Raw genomic sequence first — 20,000 nt, 5'->3', positions numbered from 1 at the left:
CTCCCCTCACCTGTTCCTCTCTCTCCCTCACCTGTTCCCCCTCGCTCCCTGTTCCCCCTCTCTCCCTGTTCCCTCTCTCCCCTCACCTGTTCCCCTCTCTCCCTCACCTGTTCCCCTCTCCCCCTCACCTGTCCCTCTCTCCCCTCACCTGTTCCCCTCTCCCCTCACCTGTTCCTCTCTCCCCTCACCTGTTCCCCTCTCACATGTTCCTCTCTCCCCTCGCCTGTTCCCCTCTCTCCCCTCACCTGTTCCCCTCTCTCCCCTCACTTGTCCCTCTCTCCCCTCACCTGTCCCTCTCTCTCCCCTCACCTGTTCCCCTCTCTCCCCTCACCTGTTCCCCTCTCCCCTCACCTGTTCCCCTCTCTCCCCTCACCTGTCCCTCTCCCCCCTCACCTGTTCCCTCTCTCCCCCTCACCTGTTCCCTCTCCCCCTCACCTGTTCCCCTCTCTCCCCCTCACCTGTTCCCCTCTCTCCCCTCACCTGTTCCCTCTCCCCTCACCTGTTCCCCTCTCTCCCCCTCACCTGTTCCCCTCTCTCCCCTCACCTGTTCCCCTCTCTCCCCTCACCTGTTCCCCCTCTCCCCTCACCTGTCCCCCTCTCTCCCCTCACCTGTCCCTCTCTCCCCTCACCTGTTCCCCTCTCTCCCCTCACTTGTCCCTCTCTCCCCTCACCTGTCCCTCTCTCCCCTCACTTGTCCCTCTCTCCCCTCACCTGTTCCCCTCTCCCCTCTCACATGTCCCTCTCTCCCCTCACTTGTCCCTCTCTCCCCTCACCTGTTCCCCTCTCTCCCCTCACTTGTCCCTCTCTCCCCTCACCTGTCCCTCTCCCCCCTCGTCTGTCCCTCTCCCCCCTCACCTGTTCCCCTCTCCCCTCTCACATGTTCCTCTCTCCCCTCACTTGTCCCTCTCTCCCCTCACCTGTTCCCCTCTCTCCCCTCACCTGTCCCTCTCTCCCTCACATGTTCCTCTCTCCCCTCACCTGTCCCTCTCTCCCTCACCTGTCCCTCTCCCCCCTCGTCTGTCCCTCTCCCCCCTCACCTGTCCCTCTCCCCTCACCTGTCCCTCTCCCCCCTCGCCTGTCCCTCTCTCCCCCCTCACCTGTCCCTCTCTCCCCTCCTCACCTGTTCCTCTCCCCCCTCACCTGTCCCCCCTGTGTTTGTTTCCTGTGTTTGAGTCAGAGTGGAAAACGCCCCCCAGTTCAGAGCACTAACAGGGTTCAGGGTGAGCTTATTAAAGAAAAGTCTTTACCTGTGGTACGCCGATCTTCCTGCACGCGTCCAGGAAGTTCTCCACATTTCTCCGACACTTGGCCATGCTGAGTTTGGGCTGGAAGCACAAAGTCACACAACGCCGCATTTATACCAAAGGTATCAATTTCTGAAATACGCCTAAGATACTTTTTGTTCTTTTCAACTCAACTTCGTTTGAAAAAGAAACTATATCAGCGAGTTTAAAGAGTATAAAGGATGTTCATCTCGGGGGGGTCAGAGGTCAGGACTGAGACGCACCACTGCAGGCGAGGGGACGTGGATGCTGCCGACCGAGCGCGGGCGAATGTGATTGGCCAGATGGCAGAGCACGACGCCGTCCATCAGAGACGAGCCCAGGTCTTCGGGAAGGACCACCTTCAGTCTGCTCTCGATGCTCTGAGGAGGAAACCACAACACAGACAGGTACGGGTGAGAACCATAGACATTATATAACGGACCAGCAGACCCCGTGTCTCTGGACGGAGACCAGTGAAGGATGTTAGAAGCTCTTTCCCGGTGATGGCTGAGCGTTACTGAGCAGCCTCCAACTGAGCTTGAAGACGTAGATGTGACGTGAGCAACCTGTCTGAAAGTTGGAAGTCTTCTGGTAGCTGTGCCAAGAGAAATCTCAATCATTCCCAATCTAGCAGAGACGGAGAGCGTAGGTATATGTAAGGAGATAACATAGACACAGGCTCATTATTGATCACTAAAATGATAGTTAACATTAGTCATTACACTTAAACAGCTGATGGAAGTCCAAACTGCCTGAGAGCTTCTCCTGTACTATACGGTAACTCCTCTACTATGAGACAGGAAGTCTCGTGGTTATGACCCAATCGTTAGCCTATTGTTATAAAAACGTCTGCTACGGAGCCATAACGTGAGCTACAAGGTAATGGAGCCTTTTATACATTGTCGTGTTTCTTTAGAAATAAACAACGGACAAATATGCTGTTCACGTCACTTCGTCACGTCGCTTCGTCACGTCGCTTCATCACGTCGCTTCATGACGTCGCTTCATCACGCGCTCAGCGTCGCTTCATCACGCCGCTTCATCACGTCGACTTCATCCGTCGCTTCATGGCGTAGCTTCATGGCGTACGCCGTCTGCGATAAAGCTTCATAGCGTCGCTTCATCACATCGCTTCATGACGTCGCTTCATCACGTCGCTTCATGACGCCGCTTCATAACGCTCACTTCATCACGCTCGCTTCATGGCGCCGCTTCATCGCGTCGCTTCATCACGTCCGCTTCATGGCGTCGCTTCATCACGTCGCTTCATCGCGTCGCTTCATCACGTCGGCTTCATCACGTCGGCTTCATCACGTCAGCTTCATAGCGTCGCTTCATCGCGTCGCTTCATCACGTCGGCTTCATCGCGTCGCTTCATCCGTCACTTCATGGCGTCGCTCATGACGCCGCTTCATGACGATACGCTTCATAGCGTCACTTCATCACGTCGCTTCATCACGTCGCTTCATCACGTCGCTTCATAACGTAACACACACACACACACACACACTTACACAGAGACATACACACAGACACACTTACACACAGACACAGACAGACACACACACACACGGACAGACACACAGACAGACACACAGACAGATATACACAGACACACACACAGACAGAAAGACAGACAGACAGACAGACAGACAGACAGACAGACACACACACACACAGACAGACAGACACAGACAGACATACAGACAGACACAGTGAGCAGCGTGTCTCACGTCTCTCAGCTGCTCGGTGAGCTCCAGCTCCTCTCTCAGCTGCTCCATCTTTCTTCTCATGGTGAACTGAGGATCGACCGACTCCAGACTCCTGTGGCTCCGCAGGAACACTGCAGCGAACAGCAGAAGAAGAAGAAGACGGGCGGCGTTAAACGGAGACAGCGTTTACAGTTAACCGGCAACACAACCGGGGTCCGCACGCACGAGGAGAATCACAGCGACGCCTCTGAAACGAACACAACGCATCGGACAGAGAGAGACGATTCATCTCACTTTCATTCTTTCAATCAGTTCACATTTTAACTTGGCTTTGTGACCAAAGACCAGAAAATAAACAATTAAAAAGGATAAGTTCGAGAAGGAGCAGATGGAAGCATACAGCTTATTAGGTCCCGCCCCTACTTCACAAAATCATATTATTACAAAACAAATAGATATGCAGATACAGCAAACAGTCTTTCAGGTCTTACAATAACAATCCCATTCCTATGTTTCGTCTATTCCTTTCTGTATTGGTCAAGTAATGATGTCTTTGATCTATTTTTGAACTGAATGATATTATGGCTCTGTTTGATGTCATTGTGTTTGGTCAAAAATATCGTGACATTTGATTTTCTCCATATCGCCCAGCCCTATTTGAATAAATATCCCCTCCGTACTGCATCATACAGAGAGGTCAGCCGACCCTGGCTGATAGGAACGAGAGAGAACAGCTTCAGTCGGCTGTTGAGCTGGATGCAAAGCAACACATACATTTACAGTAACGACTTCCTGACACAGAAAAAGCCTTTCTGCCATAAAAGATGCAGAGAAAGCTTACGTAAGTGCGGCGTTCACACGCACGCATCTCAGTCCCCTTTAGCTCCGGCTTTGTCACCGGAGCGCTCATGTGGAGGGAGTTCATCAACGCGTTAGGGCGGCCGGCTGGCTGACTGACTGGCTGGCTGACTGGCTGGCTGGCTGGCTGACTGGCTGGCTGGCTGGCTGGCTGGCTGGCTGACTGACTGACTGGCTGGCTGACTGGCTGGCTGACTGGCTGGCTGACTGGCTGGCTGACTGACTGGCTGGCTGACTGACTGACTGACTGACTGACTGACTGACTGAAGACTGGCTGACTGACTGGCTGACTGACTGAAGACTGGCTGACTGACTGGCTGACTGAAGACTGGCTGACTGACTGGCTGACTGACTGAAGACTGGCTGGCTGAAGACTGGCTGGCTGGCTGACTGGCTGGCTGAAGACTGACTGGCTGGCTGACTGACTGGCTGGCTGACTGACTGACTGACTGACTGGCTGGCTGAAGACTGGCTGACTGACTGGCTGGCTGAAGACTGACTGGCTGGCTGACTGACTGGCTGGCTGAAGACTGGCTGACTGACTGGCTGGCTGGCTGACTGACTGGCTGGCTGACTGGCTGGCTGAAGACTGGCTGGCTGGCTGACTGAAGGCTGGCTGACTGACTGGCTGACTGGCTGGCTGAAGACTGGCTGACTGACTGGCTGACTGGCTGGCTGGCTGACTGGCTGGCTGACTGACTGACTGGCTGAAGACTGGCTGACTGACTGGCTGACTGGCTGGCTGACTGGCTGGCTGAAGGCTGGCTGGCTGACTGGCTGACTGACTGGCTGACTGGCTGACTGACTGGCTGACTGACTGACTGACTGGCTGACTGACTGGCTGACTGACGGACTGACTGACTGGCTGGCTGCATTAAAACCTCCGTGTTACTGTCACTACGGCAAGAGATTGTGTTCATAGAAAATAATCCGATAAACCTGCTGCTTTCAATTCTGGCTGATACCAGCTCTAAAGTCTTTTTGTTTTTAGAAAACAACCAAAGACATCGAGGGTGAGATGACTTCCCCTCACGTATCCATTAACGTTGCTGATAATGCTTTGTTAAAGTACCAACACCACAGTGTAAACATACTCAACTACAATCGAATCCATCCAATCCAAATGTACTTATGAGGCACGTTTAAAAAAAACAACTGGCCGTGTTAAACAATACGCTCACAGCCAGGGTTACATCCCAGCTCTTCAAAAAACAGTTGACCAAAGTGCTGTACAATCAGAGTAGTAAAGGTCCTACACACACACACACACACACACACACACACACACACACACACACACACACACACACACACACACCAGAGCATCTTTATTTTGGACCTTTAATATCACCATATCTGTTTCTAAAACGTTGGAAAAAGCAAGAGCAGATAATAAATAACAATCAAAAGTGGCTAAAAAACAGTCCGTAGGGAACCGACTACGATCATTAGATCTGAGAAAAGTCTTTTAGTTACATTAATTTGGCTTCAGGTGTCGGCCAAAACGGCTTGGGTGCTGCACCAGAACAGCTCGTTATCTGTGTAGTTCCTCTGACTGGCCACAGGGGGGAGCTACAGGCTCTCCACAGTGGGTGGGTCCATCTCAGGTTGTGGAGAGCAGCAGACGTGACGTCTGCAGGATGGGAATGTTTTTTAACTCCCCTGTTGTCCTCTGGTCCAATTTGACCCACTTTCTAAAAGTTTCTATATGAGAATTGTGGGTTTCTTTCAACCAACAGTTCAAAAAAAACCCCAAAAAGGTTGGATAGTTCCATCATGTGAACGCTCTTCACAGGTAAACAAGAATAATCAGTTCACTACTTTCATTGAATTTGAGGGTTCAATTCAATAGCATTTGACGAAAAAATAATGTCTCAATAGTGCAGAAAAAACATGACAAAAACTTCTGAAAAAAGTGACAAAAATGTCAACATTTGGACCCTGAAAAACAAAAAGTCGCATAGTCGACTGGAAGATAACGCAAGGGTTAATCCTGTGAGCCTCTACAGCTGACAATCCTCACAGCTCTGTAGCCGACCAGCTCTTTAGATAACTACACATGTCCAGACCCTCCTCCACGGCGCTGCGGAGGAGGGTCTGGTTAGTCCACACAGCATTCTGGGATGGGAGGAAAACGTGCTCTGGTTTATTGGCATTTCTTTGACACTTCTGTTGTCCTCCTGGGTCAAAATGAACACTCTTTTAGACACACACACACACACACACACACACACACACACACACACACATGCACAGACACACACATACACACAGAGACACACACACAAACACACAGAAAGAGACATGGACACACACACACACACACACACACACACACACACACACAGAGAAAGAGAAACGGACACACACACAGGCACAGTCACACACACACAGAAAGAGACATGGACACACACACACACACACACACACACAGAAAGAGACACACACACACACACACACACACAGACACACACACACACACACACACACAGACACAGTCACACACACACACACACACAAACACACACACACACACACAGAAAGAGACACGGACACACAGACACACACACACACACACACACACACACAGAAAGAGACACACACACACACACACACACACACACAGAAAGAGACACAGACACACACACACAGACATACACACACACACACACACACACACACACAGAAGGTGATGATTGGCTGTTAATGAGGTCAGCAGTGATGTTGTGAGCGTGTCAGTTCCTGTGATTTCATCCTCCCTGAAGGCCTGAACCAATTATAGACCATTAGTCATAATCTTATCACACACACACACACACACACACACACACACACACACACACACACACAGACACACACACACACACACACACACACACACACACACACACACACACACACACACACACACACACACAGACACACACACACACACACACACACACACACACACACGGCGTTTCTTCTTAATTGATTCTGTTCGCATCACTGCAACAGCAAACAGCCAGATATCGTCTCAAAGAAACACCGATTTAAGAAATGAACTAGTTCCGTTACCGGAGAAACTCAAAGATAACTGTTGGGTAACAAAAAGGGTAAATATTCAGAAGACTGAAGACTTGTTGTGGGAAAATAAAGATCTAATCTGAACAGATGAGCGATTGCTTCTAACTAATGCGCTAATAGGCGTTACTGGTCTGATGTGTACGGTGGCCCTGAAGTGCAAATCACAACAGCAAATAGGAAAACACGACAACAAACAGGAAAACACGACAACAAACAGGAAAACACGACAACAAACAGAAAATCACGACGGCAAACAGAAAAACACGACGGCAAACAGGAAAACACGACGCAAATAGGAAAATCACGACGGCAAACAGGAAAACACGACGCAAACAGAAAATCACGACGCAAATAGAAAAACACGACGGCAAACAGGAAAACACGACGCAAATAGAAAATCACGACGGCAAACAGGAAAACACGACGCAAATAGAAAAACACGACGGCAAACAGGAAAACACGACGGCAAATAGGAAATCACGACGGCAAACAGGAAAACACAACGGCAAACAGGAAAACACGACAGCAAACAGGAAAACACGACAACAAACAGGAAAACACGACAACAAACAGGAAAACACGACGGCAAATAGGAAAACACAACAGCAAACAGGAAAACACAACAGCAAACAGGAAAACACGAAAGCAAACAGGAAAACACGACAACAAACAGGAAAACACAACAGCAAACAGGAAAACACAACAGCAAACAGGAAAACACGAAAACAAACAGGAAAACACGAAAACAAACAGGAAAACACGACAGCAAACAGGAAAACACGAAAACAAACAGGAAAACACGACAGCAAACAGGAAAACACGACAGCAAACAGGAAAACACAACAGCAAACAGGAAAACACGAAAACAAACAGGAAAACACAACAGCAAACAGGAAAACACGAAAACAAACAGGAAAACACGACAGCAAACAGGAAAACACGAAAACAAACAGCCGTCGTGTTTTCCTGTTTACCGTCGTATCTTTCCTGTTTGCTATCGTGATTTTCATTGCACGTCATGTTTTCCTGTTTGCACCGTCAGTATTTTCTGTTTCCTGTCGTATTTTCCTGTTTCCTGTCGTATTTTCCTGTTTGCCGTCGTGTTGCCGTCGTGTTTTCCTGTTTGCTGTCCTGTTTGCCGTCGTGTTTTCCTGTTTGCCGTCGTGTTTTCCTGTTTGCTGTCGTGTTTGCTGTCGTGTTTTCCTGTTTGCCGTCGTGTTTTCCTGTTTGCTGTTGCATTTTTCTATTTGCTGTTGTGATTTGCACTTCAGGGCCACCGTAGCTGTGGGACGTGACTCTGTAGACTCAGGCAAAGCAAACAGCACCCTGGTTGAGCTAAGTTACGGTAGTTTCAATGCTAATACAATATTATTATAATGAGTGACAGCAGGCAAAGATATTATGATGCACTCCTGGTACGTTAAGGGCCCATTCGTGCTAGAAAACACGGTGGGAGTGTCACTGAAACGGTGTGTTCTGTAGCTCCCAAATGTAGCACAAGTAGACTTTATATTTCACTGGTACTGTTTTCAGTTAGGTCGATTATAGACCTCGACATTTCCGACCGTACTTAAAGGTACCGTAGGTAGTGTTGGGAAGATCCAGGACTTAGCCAAAACATTTGAACATCGACAACTTCTCAGTCCCTCCCCCCCTTTCTGCTGAAGCCCGAAACGGTCTCCTAAGCCCCTCCCCCCATAAAGGAGAATGAATACGTGTGCATGAGCAGTGATTGACACGCAGTTAGACACCCTCCCCTGGCCCTGATTGGTGCATCTGAACAGTTAGACACCCCCCCCTGGCCCTGATTGGTGCATCTGAACAGTTAGACACCCCCCCTGGCCCTGATTGGTGCATCTGAATAGTTAGACACCCCCTGGCCCTGATTGGTGCATCTGAACAGTTGGACACTCCCCCTGGCCCTGATTGGTGCATCTGAATAGTTAGACACCCCCTGGCCCTGATTGGTGCATCTGAACAGTTAGACACCCCCCTGGCCCTGATTGGTGCATCTGAACAGTTAGACACACCCCCACCCGACCCTGATTGGTGCATCTGAACAGTTGGACACTCCCCCTGGCCCTCATTGGTGCATCTGAACAGTTAGACACGCCCCGGGCCCTGATTGGTGCATCTGAACAGTTGGACACTCCCCCTGGCCCTGATTGGTGCATCTGAACAGTTAGACACGCCCCCTGGCCCTGATTGGTGCATCTGAACCAGAGAAAGAGAAAAAAGTAAAGAGATGGAGGGACTGAGGAAACAGTCAGCTGTTCCACAAACAAACTCCCGGGCAGTTCAGAGCTTGTGTTTGGTGTTTTAAAACGTTCATGTGGCAGCAATAGAGGCAGCAATAGAGACAGCGATGTTTCTTGTTTCCTGTTTCCTGTACGGGACTCTCACAACGCCTCAAAACACACCAACAAGTCTGATCTCTGGTCAGTGTAACCGGCGAACAGACTTGTCGGTGTGGTTTGAGGCGTTGTGAGAGTCCCGTACAGGAAACAGGAAACAGGAAACATCACTGCCTCTATCTCTGCCACAAGAACGTTTTTAAAACCCCAAACACAAGCTCTGAACTGCCCGGGAGTTTGTTTGTGGAACAGCTGACTATTTCCTCAGTCTCTCCGTCTCTTTTTTTTATCTCCCCGTGAAATGAAGCTGCCTTCAAGTGCGGTGGGAAATGTCGAGATCTATAAACCATGTGACAGAAAACAGTAACTGTAAAATATAAAAGGGTTAAAGAACACAACTTGGCTCCATGTTAGTACACACTGCAGTGTTTTGATTGAGCGACGAGTCTGCTGTCAGAGGGTTGACTGGACATGCAAATGAAACGCAGATGTATTGTGCTGTGGTTTGAAAGAGTCTCTGGAGGTCTGCGAGGGGATTTGTTAACGTTCAGAAGTTCTTATCGTGAGCGTGTGAACACTTCAACGGCTCACAGTCGCTGCCAACGGCCTGCAACGTATCAGAGCCTTTTATGGACCAACTCACTGAAACACAGCCACACACACACAGTCACACACACAGCCACACACACACACACACACAGTCACACACACACACACACAGTCACACACAGTCACACACAGCCACACACAGTCACACACAGCCACACACAGTCACACACAGCCACACACAGTCACACACACACAGCCACACACACACACACACACACACACACACAGCCACACACACACACACACACTCCCACACACACACACACACACACACACACACAGTCACACACACACAGTCACACACACACACACACACACACACACACACACACACACACACACACACACACACACACACACACACACACACACACACACACACACACACACACACACACACACACACACACACAGTCACAGTCACACACACACACACAGCCACACACACACACACACACACACACACACACACACACACACACACACACACACACACACACACACACACACAAGGCTGGGATCCATCTAAAATCTTGGACTCAGTTCCAGTGGAAGTAGGTATACTCCTTTAGGGACTATTATCTAACACTTAAAATATAGGAGCTAAAAATAAACACACACACACACCACGCGCACACACACACCACGCGCACACACACACACACACACACACACACACACACACACACACACACTTGGAGAGACATCAAACAATCCTAATGTGGCCTCTGGTTGCCTGCTAGTTTGACGTTTGTTGCACCGTACAGACAGAAGAAGCAGAACTAGGTGACACAAGAGGAAAAAACTGCTAAAATTAAACTGACAACTAAAACTTCTGCCAGATTCAAATGTCATTTGTCTCCCCAAAACAAAAGTAGAAAAACTGCATATTTTAGATGCCAAGTCCTCCTGCTGCTCCAGAATCTTTATGCACACACATTTAGTTGAGCATCAAAGTGTGTGTGTGTGTGTGTGTGTGTGTGTGTGTGTGTGTGTGTGTGTGTGTAAAGTACAGCAGTGTGGTCCCAAACACACACACACAGACATGTTTGTTTCACTATCTTTGTGGGGACCCGTCATTGACATAATGCATTCCCTAGCCCCTTACCCTAACCTTAACCATCACCACTAAATGCCTAACCTTAACCCTTACCCTCACCCTAACCAGAACCTCATTCTAACCCTAATCCTAAAACCAAGTCTTAACCCTCAAACAGACCTTTAACCTTGTGGGGTCCAGCATTTTGGCCCCACAAAGCTGTTGGGACCCCACAATATACTGTACTCCCGGTAAACATGGACACACACACACACACACACACACACACACACACACACACACACACACACACACACACACACACACACACACAGACAGACACACACACACAGACAGACACAGACACACACAGACAGACACACACACACAGACAGACACACACACTTTTAAACTCAAATACACATATTTCCCTAAATTGTTTCCCTAATGATTCCTCTAACTGGACACGGGAAACTGGTTGTCAGAGGCAACAACAGTTGGACAGAGAAAAACCCAAACAGAGCCGAGTGTGACCCAGGTGACCCAGGTGACAAACTCTCCACCTGATTGGTCGAGGACACAAAGAAATGAACAAATAAGCTCTCTGTTGGTGGAGAAGTTTTAGGAAGAGAGGCTGAGCCCTGGCGTGTTGGTCTGACTCCGCAGCCTCCGAGGCCGGCGAGGTTTAAGGAAGCGGGGGACCTACCGCGGCTGAGCACGCCTCCGTCGTCGTGGCAACGAGGCGAGTCTCTACTGAGGGGCGAGGCCTGTGGGAGGAGGGAGGGGGCGAGACAGGAAGGAGGGGGCGAGCAGGGCAGCGAGGGCGGGGCTACGACCAGGAAGTGGGCGTATAGAGTGTGTAGTGCAGGAAGGTGGGGGGCAACCGATGGCGAACCAAGTACAGCAAGGCAGACAGCAATATCACCAGGGAGAAAAGATGCCGAAAATATGGGGTCGGTGAGGAATAACAACAGGGAGATCAGAGAGAGGGACACACGGGCAGGCAGATCAGATGGAGGTCACGGAAATAATTCATGCAGCAGAACAGTGAGAGGAGAAAATAGACGGAGAAAAGAAGGAAAGACACGTATATCAGAAAAAGAAAAGATGTGAAGAGGGGGAGACGACAACACGTAACACAACACAGCACAAAAACAAAACAAAGATTAGTGGCAGTTCACTTTACAGGTCACTCTGACATGCTGTTAGCATCGTGTTAGCGTCATTAGCAGTTAGCATAACATCTCACAAACTGGTAACAGTTAGCAAACACAGAGCAGGGTTCAACGGTAAGCTTTTAGTTTCCACTGAAACTAACTCCACTTGGCCGAGGTCTTTTGTTACTGCGCCCTACAGCAAAAACTAAACCTGGGAAGAAGATTAAAAAAACGTCAAAAAAGGTGAAAAACGTAAACAAAAAATAACTTGTCAAACTGCGCGAAAAAAAACCCAAAAACGTTTTTTTTTTTTAAAAGCGTCAAATGCAAACTCTTGATTGTGTGTCTGCCTTTGTGCGTGTGTGTGTGTCTGCCTTTGTGTGTGTGTGTGTGTGTGTGTGTGTGTGTGTGTGTGTGTGTGTGTGTGTCTGTGTCTATATCTGTGTGTGTGTGTCTGTGTGTGTCTGTGTGTGTCTGTGTCTGTCTGTGTGTGTGTGTGTGTGTGTGTGTGTGTGTGTCTGTGTGTGTCTGCCTGTGTGTGTGTGTGTGTCTGCCTTGTGTGTGTGTGTGTGTCTGTGTGTGTGTGTGTGTGTGTGTGTGTGTGTGTCTGCCTTGTGTGTGTGTGTGTGTGTCTGCCTGTGTGTGTGTGTGTGTCTGTGTGTGTGTGTGTGTGTGTGTCTGTGTGTGTGTGTGTGTGTGTGTGTGTCTGCCTGTTTGTGTGTCTGTGTCTATGTCTGTGTGTGTGTGTGTGTGTGTGTGTGTGTGTCTGTGTGTGTGTGTCTGTGTGTGTGTGTGTGTCTGTGTGTGTGTGTCTGTGTCTATATCTGTGTGTGTGTGTCTGCCTTTGTGTGTGTGTGTGTGTGTGTGTGTCTGCCTTTGTGTGTCTGTGTGTGTGTGTCTATATCTGTGTGTGTGTGTGTGTGTGTGTGTGTGTGTGTGTGTCTGCCTTTGTGTGTGTCTGTTTGTGTGTGTGTCTGTGTCTATATCTGTGTGTTTGTGTGTGTGTCTGTGTCTGTGTGTGTCTATGTCTGTGTGTGTGTGTCTATGTGTCTGTGTGTGTCTATGTCTGTGTGTGTGTGTGTCTGTCTGTGTGTCTGTCTGTGTGTCTGTCTGTGTGTCTGTCTGTGTGTCTGTCTGTGTGTCTGTCTGTGTGTCTGTCTGTGTGTGTGTGTGTGGTTTTGATTGGCCAACGGTAAATTCAAATCAAATCATTCAACAGGTGTTCTCCGACGGTGATTTATGATACGATGACGCCCCAACAGGACAAGGTGCTTGTTATATTTACGTGCCCGACATTGTGTTTTAATTGCCTCTGGCCTTCGGGCAACACTTACTGTTGAACCCTGAAAAGGCTGGATGGTTGCTCGCTCTGGAACATAAATAAAATGAAATAAAAAGAAAGAAGCATGGGGCTGAAGTTTGCTATGATTCTGCAGACACAGCAGACAAGCAGTGACCATGAAGCAGCTTGGAGCCGATTCTACGTAACGCTAGCAGTCCATCACTCGGCTGTTTAACTAGCCCTGATCCAAGAGGGTCACGCTCATATCTTAGTCCTGGACCGCCATGGAAACAGACTTTTTTAAGGCTCAGGTGTTGATTTCATTTCATTTTAAAGTGGGGAAGAAATGGTCCAGTGGTGGAGAGTTAACTCAGTGCATTCAATCAATTACTTATGGTTCTGAAATGGGGCCTTTCTGCATAATGAGTACTTTCACTATTGGTACTTTAAGTATATTTCATATAGATGCTAATATTTTGGTAACATTTCGCTTAAGACATAAAGATGTCGACCAAAATCACGTCTGTATTCTTTTAAATCCCAGACTTCACTCAGGGCATTTTCGACAGGTACACTGTGATCCAACTGGAGCTACATTAAACACAACATTAAATATTCTATTCGTCTGTGTATTCTTTGGAAAAACGGCAAAAAGGCATCGTTTATGAGCAACCGACCCAACATATGAATGACACCTCCTCAGCATGAAACTGTCCAGACTAACCAGGGGTTCAACCAGTGGGTCTGGTCGCCCAGGGGTCCGACCTTCCCTCTCAGCCCACAACCAACTCACCTGAGCGGGGCTTCAGTCCAAACACGGGGCTGGAGAAGGACGGATGTCCGCTGGCTGGAGATCTGTCATGTCGCTGCGGCATCGGAGAGACAGAAACGGCACGGATAAGTACTCAAAAGTCTCATTATAACAAACAATGAAAAAGTATAATTCAGTGAACAGATGCTGGATTATTCAGAGTCCTGTGCTTCACACGGGAGATGTTTTTTTGCAAAGACACACAGACTCACAAACGACTCCACGGAGAAATGAGGTAAAGAGAAGTACATGTGACAGGTGAACACATGCGTCTTTAACCGTCATTCAGCTTTCAACCAGCAGACTGATTCAGCGTCAGCACTCTTTACAGCGTGGCTGTCAAACTCAGCTTCACTACGGAAATAGGACTCACATCCAGGGCCAGACATGCAGAGTTTATTCCCACGAAAGTCTAATATCTTTGACTGTATTATAGCATGGCTCATATATATCTTTCTCGCTGACAGTTTGGTCGACATAAAGCCCTAAAAAAGTCAGCAAAAAAGTAAGTTAGCCATCGTAGAAAAAAGCGCCAAAAAAGACCGAAAAACAACGTTGAAAAAGCACCGAAAAAAAAGGTATGGAAAATTGGTGAAAACGTCAAAAAAGGAGTCATCAAAAGTGACAAAAAACTTCAGAAAAAGAAACAAAACCTCGAAAAAGCATCAAAAACTAGGTGGGCCAAAAAGTATTGTTATATGTAATTATATTACACGTGCTTTAAAGGAAAAACTTTGGGTTTATTTAACCTGGACCCTATTTTCCCATGTTTTTGTGGACATGAATCCAGTATTATGCAAGACCGAAACGAGCGGTAATTGTGTTCTGCGAGTACATATAGTACATATAGTACGGTAAAATATCCTGTTTTTACTTTAAAACAGTGTTTCTCAAACTTTCTGCGAGCGACTCCAAAGCCTAACAACGAGGAGCACAGATGTGTTTTTTCTGTGTTGTCGGACTTCAAGCAAGCCGACCGTTTTGCAGCAACGCCTCCAACTTAGGTCACAAATGATCAGCGTGACATCTGAAGGAAATACGGAGGAATAACGTTGACGGTTACTGGTAACTGACAAGACATTGCTTCCCTGATATCTCAGCATAAGCAGCACCGGTCTTCATCATTAAGATGGCTAGTGATATGGCACGTGCCTTTGGTGTGGGAGACCCGGGTTCGATTCCCACTGCGATACATCAACCAATGTTGAGCAAGACACTTAACCCCTAGTGGCTCCAGAGGCGTGTTACCTCTGACATATATAGCAATTGGAAGTCGCTTTGGATATTGGATTTGGATGTTATGTAAAAGATGGCAACAGAGAGAATGTGTGAGTCAGCTGTTTTTAAAAACTGTATGTACTTTGGCTGTAATTTGAAGCAGGAGGCCTGTTGTTTTTGGAGATAAATGGCAGTTAGGTGGTCCGTGAGTTTTTGTTTTTATTGTGTAAGTGGTCCTTGGTCCGAAAATGTTTGAGAAACACTGATGTAAGTTATTGGGCAATTGTGCACCGTCAGTTTACGTCCACTAAAAGTTCAGTTTTTGCCGCTGACAGACTCAGATTATTATTCTCAGTGTCTGACAACATTATGGAAAGGATCCCTACAGAGATAGACCTTTTAGTTAAAGAGGAAGACCCCAGAAATCACCATCACCAAACTCACCAGAGTCTATTTCTGTTTAAGTAACACAAGACTACCAGGCAGAATCAAATACAAAATGATCCACGGTTATCGTCAGACAGGACACTGATGGACGTCACAGATCAGCCACTGCAGATGAACTCTTCACACACTGACATGCAAGACTGTCAATTCACCGTTAATCGGTGTTTTAAGCCCCCAACATCTCCTTCAAGGCAGCGCTGCCTGGAAGGCATTAGGATTAGGCAATGGGTATGGTTAGGGTTAGGGTTAGGGTTCGATGCCTTGAAGTCAACGGTCGCATCGCTGCATGGAAGGAGACGCTGGGGGCTTAAAACACCATCGAGCCAATTCACCAGCCAGCAGTTTATTACAATGGACTTACTTTAAACAAATAAGCTGTTTCTCAAGAACTTGGAGTGACTGGTGGAACGTTTGGACCCACGTGTAGCAACAAAAAATCAAACATATTTGTACCCTGTTCACGTGTGAAACCTGCTGCCAGATGAAGTGTGACACATGTGGAAGCTCAGCGGGGTTTATTCGCTCACAGCAAACAGACACACAACGGTGAGTTCACGGTTTCACTCCAGCCCTGTTTACACTTGGTTTTAAAATGCGTCTTGGATCACAGGTGGACGGCGCTAAAGGACCAACCGTCTTGGTGCGTCGTGTTTCGATCAGTCAGACCACTCGCCAAGGTCGTCTGCCAAGCATCTGACCGTGTATCTTCTGTCGTGTAAACGCTAACACGTCCTGATGTGTCCCAAGAACCAGGGATGCACCGAATGAAGGATTTGGCTTTGGATTCGGCCGAATATTGGGCTTTTTGAAGGGGTTCGGTTGTCCCACCAAACCGAACCCTACGCCTGCACTCCTCGCGCTACGCTGGTCAACGTAACGACGGCGCCGTTGATTACGGGAAGGTGTTTACGTAGGTGGAGCGCTCAATGCAGCAGGCTGAGAGGAAGTGGAAATGGAACTGGTGAGCAGAAAAAGTGTTGTTTGGCAGTACTTTCAGTCAAAAGAAGGCCATTCAAGTCCAGCTACATGTTCAATCTGCAATGCTGATTAGTCTGGTGGTGGCGAGGACCCTAAACAATACACAACATCACCGCTGTTACAACATCTGGTATGAAACATCTGGAAGAATACGAGCTGAGCATGAAGGAATCTACAGACAGCAGCCAGAATGCAGCAACTTCAGGTACGGGTAAAAACTGGGAGTAGGATTCGGTATACGGCTTCACTGGTATTCGAATCCACGCATCATCCGGATGCGTCCCAACAATGATCTAACAGGAAAATGGGTCATCAATACCGGACTTGGTGGTTGTTTTGGCGACAACCATGGATGTATAATAAAACCTGGATACAGCGTTCGAGTCGGTGCTCCGTTCATTCCCGAGAGTTGCTCAGTGGCGCATGAAGTCAAGTTAAACTTCCACATACACAATGACCCGGATGAGCGCCGCTGCTCCCTCACTGTGTGGCCCATAGAGCAGGAGCACCAGAGACCTCCGCCGGTCGAGCCGGCTGCTCACCGTTTAGCGCTCCGCTAAGTTAAATGGGGATGAAATGATATATTTGTGCGGATCTTCTAGGCTTTTCCGAATGTTATTGGACCGAATGGATCCGATTCTGACAGTGAACCGAGTCATTTCGTGGGGGTTGTGACATGGACAAGGAAGGAGTGTTTTAGGGCCAGAGGGCTTTGCGTGACGGACAGAGAAGTTGTTATGCCACTGTTTGGGCACTATGTTAAATTGGTTTCAAAGCCTGGTGCAGTCCCAGGGGCCTTGGCGCCAATGCTCTAAAATGCGTTCCACCAAGGAGTCCCGTTCAGTTTGTTAAACAATGGAACGTTATTTTGCGTTTTCACTGTCAAAAAGCAATTCTTCTCCTCTCAGTGAAGAGAAACCGGTTGCAGTGAAGAGAAACTCTAGCGTGCAGTGCTGGGGAGCGGGGCGATCCCATCCATGAAGCCAACATGTATATGGACACGTACCTTAAAACCAAAACAACAGATTAGCCGACTTATCGACTCCGAGTTGGCAGCTCTAAACACATTTTGAAACTGAGTGTAAACAGGGTCTCTGATGGGCGGGACAAAGCCTAGATCCAGCGGTCTGGTGCTACCTTTACCTTGATTGACATATGCCATTCATACTCCCGGCATGCAAGCTGGGCCTCAAACCTGGCCTTCTCTAGAATCATCTGTCTCTTCTTCTGGAACTCATAGCGACCTTCCTACAGAACGCATCAAACGTTTAGGCTTTTAAATGACCTTAAATCGTTGCTTTATCACTTACATTACTTAAAGGCTTTACATTTCCAAAGACACAAAGGACCTACTTGATGATCTCTTTCACGCGAGTATTCTTCTCAAGGAAAATGTATTGAAGTGCACGACAGCAACTAGATTTAAAGCCATGTGTGCACGATTTTAATAGGTCTCTGAAACTGACAGCCATGACTGCAGATGCCTTTTTATACACGGAATACATTTGGATTTGTTGACTGTTGACCCAGAAAATGAAACAGGTCACTGAATCGTGACCGGCATTTGCCATTTGTTGGGCAGTTTATAGGCTAAATGATCACATGATTAATTGATGGAAGGTTATTTGATATTGAATAGGTATTAGTTGTGACCAGTGCTGTAGTCAAGACCACCATTGTCGAGTCCAAGACAAGTCCAAGACCAGGACTAGTCTAAACCGAGTCCAAAGGAGGTTCAGGTCCAAGTCAATGAGACCAAATGAGAGACAGACCGAGACAGAAAAAAAAGGAATATGTCTGGCGGGTACCAGGCGACCAATGTCAACGCCTGTTCTAAGATGGATTTGGAAATAAACCAAAAGCAGTTTTCCGAACAAGCGTGCTTCAGCCATTGGTTTCATTTTGAAGAAGGAAGTTACATTAAAAAAAAAAACAGCATATTTTGCAGAGAATTGTCGAGACCAACAACCAATATTTGGCGTCCAAGACAAGACAAACTTCTTGAGACCGGACTTGCGTACTACAGCACTGGATGTGACTAAAACGTGTTTCATGCTTCTTGCGTTCAGCGCAGTCGGGTTGCGGACGGCAATATGACGCAAAATGTGGCCCTGGGGAACTGCACCGGGATGGAAATGAACTTTTCTCGTTCACCTGACACTGTGGTAGCCTGGCTCCGCCCTCATATGTACTTCCACTCAATTTTCATTTCCCTTCAGTACTCCGTCTGGGTTTGCGGTATAGTCGTGGGTTTTCTCCGGTCAAATGTTTACCGGTCCAATCAGCGAACAGAGGGAGGGGCTGAGAACGATGACGTTGAGGTCGTGCGCTAGTTTGAGTTGTAGTTCCGTAATGGCGGCGGGGAAAGATGCGAGCGAAGCCATTCGGTCCGTTGTGGCAACGCTGCCGAATATCCAGAAGTTAAAGCCAGAGCAAGAACAATCTTTGCTGAGTTGTGTTGGTGGCCGTGATGTTGTGGCCCTCCTCCCCACGGGGTTCGGGAGCAGTTTGGTTTTCCAGTTCGCTCCGTTAGTGGTGAAGGAGTTGGCTAAGGCTAACGCTAGCGATGCTAAGCCGACGTCACGACCAAACGTTAGCGATTGGTTATGGCAGATCCAGAGTGGCTCTGGGCAGATCCAATAGTTTTAACTTCAAACAGAGTACCTTCCTTCAAGGAAGTTAACACTTGTCAATGGAGAGAGGCCAGACTCTCTGGACCAATGAAATGGACCAGAGTCTGGTAGGACCAGGCTAATGGACCAGAGTCTGGTAGGACCAGGCTAGTGGACCAGAGTCTGGTAGGACCAGGCTAATGTACCAGAGTCTGGTAGGACCAGGCTAATGGACCAGAGTCTGGTAGGACCAGGCTAATGGACCAGAGTCTGGTAGGACCAGGCTAATGGACCAGAGTCTGGTAGGACCAGGCTAATGGACCAGTCTGGTAGGACCAGGCTAATGGACCAGAGTCTGGTAGGACCAGGCTAATGGACCAGAGTCTGGTAGGACCAGGCAAATGGACCAGAGTCTGATAGGACCAGGCTAATGGACCAGAGTCTGGTAGGACCAGGCTACCACTGTGGCGGCTGGATTCCAAAATCTACCAGCCACTGAACTGTTTTCACTTTCTTGTAGCTGTCATATTTCACGTGCTTTTCATGGTAAAGCGGGCGCCGAGGCTTTCGCCATTGTTGCCTGAGGAGAAAC

General features: G+C 48.1%; 1 protein-coding gene across 8 annotated transcripts in view; it reads right to left on the bottom strand.

The window, feature by feature from the left end:
- The window catches only part of lrch1 (leucine-rich repeats and calponin homology (CH) domain containing 1), a 112,444-nt gene that overhangs the window by 27,391 nt on the left and 65,053 nt on the right, over positions 1 to 20,000 (bottom strand). For 4 of the 8 annotated variants that reach the window (XR_013502698.1, XM_078262700.1, XM_078262702.1 and 1 more), the window contains exons 14-18: positions 14,136 to 14,208; positions 11,610 to 11,732; positions 2,999 to 3,108; positions 1,508 to 1,645; positions 1,248 to 1,325 (exon numbers count right to left, since the gene is read on the bottom strand). Coding sequence is in view for 7 of the 8 variants with exons in the window: in XM_078262700.1 (XP_078118826.1) it covers positions 1,248 to 1,325; positions 1,508 to 1,645; positions 2,999 to 3,108; positions 11,610 to 11,732; positions 14,136 to 14,208 (522 nt within the window). In the remaining variant the exon portion in view is untranslated. The remainder of the gene's footprint in view (positions 1 to 1,247; positions 1,326 to 1,507; positions 1,646 to 2,998; positions 3,109 to 11,609; positions 11,733 to 14,135; positions 14,209 to 20,000) is intronic. The other 4 variants (XM_078262701.1, XM_078262705.1, XM_078262703.1 and 1 more) reach the window with 3 other exon arrangements.

This window comes from Sander vitreus, chromosome 11 (assembly GCF_031162955.1).
Source record: "Sander vitreus isolate 19-12246 chromosome 11, sanVit1, whole genome shotgun sequence".
NCBI classification, from domain to species: Eukaryota; Metazoa; Chordata; class Actinopteri; order Perciformes; family Percidae; genus Sander; species Sander vitreus.
Note: the sequence above shows the minus strand (reverse complement) of the source record. Positions and strands in the feature narration are given on the sequence as shown.